The sequence below is a fragment of the Protomyctophum bolini genome (genome assembly GCF_963924005.1).
Source record: "Protomyctophum bolini genome assembly, chromosome: 13".
NCBI classification, from domain to species: domain Eukaryota; kingdom Metazoa; phylum Chordata; class Actinopteri; order Myctophiformes; family Myctophidae; genus Protomyctophum; species Protomyctophum bolini.
Window position 1 is genome coordinate 12,931,155 of NC_137874.1, and position 7,113 is coordinate 12,938,267.

Sequence of the window (7,113 nt, forward strand, 5' to 3'; positions counted from 1 at the left end):
CCTGATTCAACTCAATGATGCTCTTGACCCCCATTTATCTCTGAATGAGCCAGCCATCCATTTCAAGGTAACGTTACTTAAAGGACTTCTTAATTCACCCATTTTCAACATATCTTCATATGATTGGTTCTAATGCTCATGATGAAATGGTACCAAGCCTCTCCAATGAATGCGGCTTTTGAATATTACAGTACGTCACATGGCAGCCAAGTTTAGGGATTTTTAATGTTTGTTAGAGTACTTATGAGTATTAAAATTTGCCAACCAAGTCTATGGACTTTAATATTTGTTTAGGGCACTAAATGACGACACTTTGGCCGATATAAATACACTTCACACAAGTGTACTTTTTCTGCTCTATCTGTGTCGCATAGGAGGGTTGTGGAGACTTCAGGAACCTGCCTACCAGTGACATCATCATTAGGCTTTTTCTTTTTCTTCTTTAAACAACTTTTATTTTATTAAAGGAGAAATCCACACCAGCTCCACAACAATCCTGCCTCTCAAGTCAACATACATGTTGGCCTTGAATGGTTTCATAGATGCCCTGTTCTCCATTGTTCTCCATTTCCCCCACCCCTCCCACAGTAACATGCAGTTAGAATGGAGCTACAGTAGTTGTCTTCATTCTAATGCAGGTATTTTAGTAGCTTTTTCTTCGCGAATCGTCTATTAATAGTGTCCTGGTACTCACACGTGCACGTTTGTCACACTCCAGCTGCTGTTCATACAGAACCAAGGCCTGGCCCAGGCCTTCATTCCGAGGCCCATTGAGATCCACTGGGTTCTGTATGAACGGCAGCTGGAGTGTGACAAACAGTGCATTCTGAGTACCAGAACGCTATTAATAGATAGAAGTTTGGAGCTACTAGCTCCATTATAACTCCATTTTACTGTGGGAGGGGTGGGGGAAATGGAGAACAGGGGGCATCTATGAAACAATTCAAGGCCAACATGTATGTTGGGACAGGATTAGAGGCTGATTCAGCTGATGCATGTGTTCTGGTGTGGATTTGTCCATTAATTAACATGAGTCAAAGTCAAAAGTCAAAGTCTGTTGGAGCGGTGAGCTGCAGCCGTGCCACGCTCAGGAATTATTTGTAGTTGAATGTGCTTTATGAAATAAGGTTGGATTGGATCGGTCTGACAAAAATGGCACCACATATAATGAGCATTAGTGAGGAGAGGACCAAGACCAATTATGTGAAATTTGGTTGAAAATGGAGTAAGTCGTCCTTTAAAGCTGCGATCCGGGACTTATTTTAATGAATATAAATCATATTATAGCCTACTGTTTAGAGTGATAAACGGTTCTTGGTTTACCTAATGATCCTAGATTACTATCCCTATACATTCCATGCATTACCTCTTGTTTTGCTGATGCCTAAATTGTAAATTGTGACGCAATGTTATTCTAAACTGGTGTAATGGTGTCGTTTTTGTTCTCACTTAGTCACTTGGCGCGCGTACACTGTGTAGTGCAGTGGTTCTCAAACCTTTTCATGTCAAGGAATCCCCAAATTGACACTTATTCAGACCCCCATTTGAAAAGATATGCCAGGGACCCCCATAAGAGAAGATTTTTTACGGCTCTTGCAGTGATTCTCAACCATTTTAATTTCAAGGACCCCCAGTTTGACATGCATACGGCCCCCCATTTCATGGTATTTCTTTATCTCTGGAACCCCAATTTATATTGTAAAATTAATGTTAATTTAACTCCCCTGGAACTCTCTCGAGGACCACTGGGGGTCCCCGGACCCCACTTTAACAACCGATGGTGCAGTGCAGTGGTTTTCAACCAGTGGTCCGGGGACCACCAGTGGTCCTTGAGGGGGTTCCAGGTGGTCCCCAACTAAATGATGGAGAGTTGGTAATCAAATGGACCCTTATAGATCTTTAACTCTTGACAGTATGAAATACATACATTTTACGCTCTCAAGAGTTAGATTATTGTTAAACATCTGCGTTACAAGAAGTCTACACAATAATTGTTATTCTGATCAACATTTACGTGTTGTCTCTCCTGTGGTACCAACATCAATGCAGCATGGAATTGTGGGAAAAACTATCCAACGATAATAAAATATCCCTTAGTTTGGGGTCTGAGAGGCTAAATGTCATCAAATGGTACAGTCTGTGGCTCCCATGCCCAATAAATAATGGGCCTTGAATCCCTTGATGCGAAAAGGGTTGAAAACAGCTGGTGTAGTGTGTAGTGTGTAGTGTGTAGTGTGTAGTGTGTAGTGTGTAGTGTGTAGTGTGCTCGCTCACCTTGGAGTGAGCGATGGAGAGGGTGTCCACCCACACCCTCCAGCCGCCCCACTCGTACTTGATGGCGTGGTAGAGCAGGATCCTGAAGATGTTGTACACCATCTCCGTGATCTTCTGCTCCTCGGGGTTCTTTGGGTTGATGTAACCCAGAGAGAACATCCAGTCCTGCCACACGGAGCACTGCAGCAAGCACCTGCATGGCCGCCAACAAAGAACACAACACCACTCTGGGGATTATTGCACCATGTACGTTACTGCCCATGTAAAACAGAGCTGCGACCTTTAAACACATCTTCAATCAGATTTTTGTATACTATATAAATAGTCCTGAGGAAAGATCATTGCTATATTGACTACAAAAGAAATGCTGCTATTTGTTTCAAAAATGCTTCATACGTTGTATAACATGTACATAACGTATATAACGATGCCATGTGACATAGCTCTGTGTAAAAAATGATGTACCCCCTGGCTCCAACTGTATATACTTTCCCCATTTTCAACAGTTTTTATTGTATTTTGACACTTTGAATTGAATATTGGTACAGCCTGGCTTTGGCCACACACATAACGTGGATTCACTTACGCCTCCTCTCCGGTATAGGAAGCATGAGCGAATCCACGTTATCAGTCTGGCCAAAGCCAGGCTAGATTATTGGCACTGCTGCATATGCACTTACCGTCGGTTCTCCCGGCTGTTGCTGAACAGTTTGATCATGTCGGAGAGAAACAGTCTCCTCACCTCCATGAGCTCAGCGCTGGGGGACGAGTTCTTCAGCAACGTGGCCACTACCTTCAATATCACTGAGAGAGAGAGACACAGAGAGACACAGAGAGAGAGAGAGAGAGAGGGGGGGGGGGGGGGCAGAGAGAGAGAGGAACGGGAGGAAATGAGGCAGAAGTTCTTGTTTTCTCTTTATTCATACAAAAAAAACAATCCTTGTGTATCATGTTTAACAGCTGAGTTGGCAGAGTGGTATACATACAAATGTAAGCCAATTATAGTTGTTACTTTCAGCCACAAGTTCAAAACAAGCTTTAATGATATTTAATTTCCCCCATTATTGTACACCATGTGAAAACAAGATGGATTTAGCCGAGGTACGTTTACTTATTTTTACCAGTCGTGTGTGTGTGCGTGTGCGTGCGTGCGCATGCGTATCTGCTTTTTAGAAATTAACTTGAGAACAAATGGTCAGATTTTCATGAAACTTGGTGGGAATGATCAGTAGGCTGTCCCGAACAGATTAAGAGCACAATTGATGTGTGTGTAGGTGTATGGGCAGCTTCAGTTGACTTACTGGGGTTCTGTATCTTCACGGTGGAGTCGGGTTCGGGGTGGGGTTTGTGGACCACCTGGGTACACACCTGTTCCGTCAGAATCTACAGAGAGAGACGAGGGACATTACACTGAGCTAACGACACAGATGTTTCAATGCACTCTATAACAGCATGTCGAAGATAACTCCATATTGATTTGCATGCGACACATAAGACTCACATAAGTGAGCATTGCCCAGGCCCTAGCTAATCCTGTTTCTGTAGCGCCAGGTGTCATGATGTACGAGTGCATGCACGCCCTGGACATGACGCTAGAATGCCACAAGGACATACCTCCCAATCCAACCCTCGATGCTGAATGCCAAGCAGGAAGGCATTGGAGTCACATTATTTATAATCTTTTGTATGACTCGGGCCGGGGAATCAAACATGGACATATCCACTCTCAGCACGGACACTCCACACCACAAGGCCACTGAGCTTACATACACAGTCCATTTCAAATTGTTCATTTAACTCGGAGAGAGTACAAATGTAACCAAAATAGGGTACAGACCGAAAACAGTAGATATGGTTAATATAAATATTTTAATGTAATGTTATTTACACCATATGATTGAAAACACAAACACAAGAGACATACATTTTAGCATATGTCAAAAACAACCAGGCAATTCAAAGTAACACTATATCGTATGCAACCGGAATCTTTACTGTAGTTCATCAACACAATTACCGCTCTCTGTCAGGAGTAAACAAATTACAGTACAAACAGAGCTTACTTGAGTTGCAGTATGTCCCTTGTACAACGTGTCACAGCTTGCGTGTGTGTGTGTGTGTGTGTGTGTGTGTGTGTACCTACCTCATACAGTGTGTTGTATGTGGTGACAGACACTGTGTTCGTGTGCATCATAAGTCTCTCTCCCAGCAGCGTGAACAGACTGTGTGTGTGCATGATCTCCACCTTCCTTCTGCAAGGACAACACGCGCGCACACACACACACACACACACACACACACACACACACACACACGTTAAGTAGGTTCTATAAAGATTTATATCTGACAAAAGCAACAGTTTTGGACATACAAGGTTTCCACCCGACAGTGACGATAACGTTATAATGATTATCTGAGGAGGATACAGGTTTATAGCTACACCAGACGTTTTGTTACTTTAAAACAATAATAACATGCTAGCATTATACTGAGCAGATGATGTTCATTATCTTTATCTTGCAACGCAATCTACTTTTCAAGACATTTAAATTAATTTCACACTTCAATAGTCATTATGTTTTCAGCTAAATGGCAACAAGGGCGTTTTGTGGATGATAGGGCCATTGTCACGCACGCACACACACACGCACGTACGCAGGCAGGCACGTACGCACACAGGCACGCAGGCACGCAGGCACGTACGCACACACGCACACGCACGTATTTCTATACAATATTTTTATGCAATTTTATAAATTTAACAAATCTTAACCATAACCAAAAATATCTCTCGCGTTGCAGTGCGATGAATTGTGAGCTTGTAGATCGGCTACTTTTGGTGTGTGATAAATGGTGCGCAACCAAGCATCAATCAGGCATAACTCCAACCCCTATATCTACCACCTTTCCTAATGCTACTAAAGTCTAACTCTAAAACTAAAACAACCATTTTTTCTAGTGAGTGGCAGGAAAATGGTCCTTTTCTGAAGTTCTAATAGTTGAGTGGGGATATTATGCCCTCGCAAGTATAATAGAAGTGCACATGTGCACGCACGCACAAGCATGCGCTCACAAAAAACAAGCCAATGTGTGGCCACTGTGAGATGTTTATCTCAGTGATAGTTTTATTACACGATCCTCTGGCAGTGTTTAAATTGGCTCGGCTGAACATCTGATATTGATGTTTGGATGATATTTATGGCTATATATCTACTATACTGCACAAACAGGAAGGATGCTTTACATGCAACACAGCGCCTATAAGATGCAACAATGCATTTTAGTCTCCAAACTAAGCACCCCACGCACCAAATTAAGCTACATCATTACGGTGATACAGTTCACCATGATATGGATACTCATTACACAACAATGGTCTTTATTGTCCCCTCAGGGAAATTCGTCCAGTCTGTTCCAACAGAAAAAAAAAAAAATTAGCACAGAACAACACAACACCAAGACAATACATGCAGTCCCCTAGTGTACACATAACCCTCATACTTGCTATATTTCTATGTCATAAATACTTTTGCTTGGGACCCCCTGAGTGTCCCCCCAAGGACCCCACTTTGAGAACCACTGGCCCAGCCACATGAGGTAAGAGCAGGAGAGCACATGGTGCTCAGGACAGGTGCAGGGTCATGCAGCGCTGCCGTTAGCTTGCAGCTGCAAGAAGGGTCATGGTGTCACATGGGACATATATGAATCACCCAGCATGCATTGCTGCTGCTGCTCCTGTAAGTGTGACCATGGTTCCACCTCCCAGCTGGGAGCGCAGTCTGTCAAAATGATTATTCTGCCTAGACAGGATCACATTACCTCCGCGCAGGGCACACGTGCAAGTCGTGAGCACGCGCACATGCCCACGGCCACGCTCACACAGAAACATACACGTGCACGCATGCACGGACGCACGCACACACCTCTATAAGCATAAAACTCAGCAGTCAGTGGAACAGTGCGTTCTAGCAGCTCGAGGACTGCACTGCTGTTTTTCACTTTTTACTGCAGTGCATTCTCTCTCTCTCTCCCCCCTCTCTCTCTCCTCTCCCCCCTCTCTCTCTCCCTCCCTCCCTCCCCCCCCTCTCTCTCTCTCTGCCCTGACCTGAATGATAGGACTTTCCAGCAGCACATTGTCCCAATGGGTCTTCCATAGCTGATATACCGCGCACACACACACACACACACACACACACACACACACACACACACACACACACACACACACACACACACACACACACACACACACACACACACACACACACACACACACACACACACACACACACACACACACACACGTGACCTCTATAGGGAAATTACAGGTTCCATCTATCTCATTTCCTACATTCACTCAAGTACAGTGGTCCTGAACTAGAGCCCTGGGGAAACCCAGTACTTCTAAATTGTTTCTTTATTTAAAAAAATATATTTATTTTATATCCATCCAGGGATCTGGGACACCACGCTGCGTGTAATTAGCGACATTAAACCTGGCATATCTATTAGATATATAGTCTGTTATTTTTGGAAGTGAAGCAAAGTGAAGAATTGTTTATCGTTTTCTCAATTGCAAAACATACGATTTACAACATTAGGATAATCGTGTAGGTGTGATATTCTTGGTATATCATCATACATCAAAGTATACCGTGCTTGGTCATTGTAAAACCTAGCCGTAGTCTATGTTCTCAGGACATAAGATCCTCTCTGGGAATAAAATGTAGTGCAAAATAAGGTCAATATTCATTAGTCGAAGCGAAAAGAAGAATCATGCCATATCAAGCAATTAAGAAGTGCACAGTCTATCTACTGTATCTTGATATCAATAGCTAT

General features: G+C 43.3%; 1 protein-coding gene across 4 annotated transcripts in view; it reads right to left on the bottom strand.

Annotated features, from left to right (window-relative positions):
- LOC308327093 (neurobeachin-like) overlaps positions 1–7,113 on the bottom strand; it is a gene marked incomplete at its 5' end in the record, with an annotated part of 182,914 nt that overhangs the window by 57,381 nt on the left and 118,420 nt on the right. For all 4 annotated transcript variants that reach the window (XM_080780237.1, XM_080780238.1, XM_080780235.1 and 1 more), the window contains 4 exons: positions 2,275–2,467; positions 2,955–3,078; positions 3,576–3,657; positions 4,418–4,526. In XM_080780237.1, coding sequence (XP_080636363.1) covers positions 2,275–2,467; positions 2,955–3,078; positions 3,576–3,657; positions 4,418–4,526 — 508 coding nt within the window. The remainder of the gene's footprint in view (positions 1–2,274; positions 2,468–2,954; positions 3,079–3,575; positions 3,658–4,417; positions 4,527–7,113) is intronic.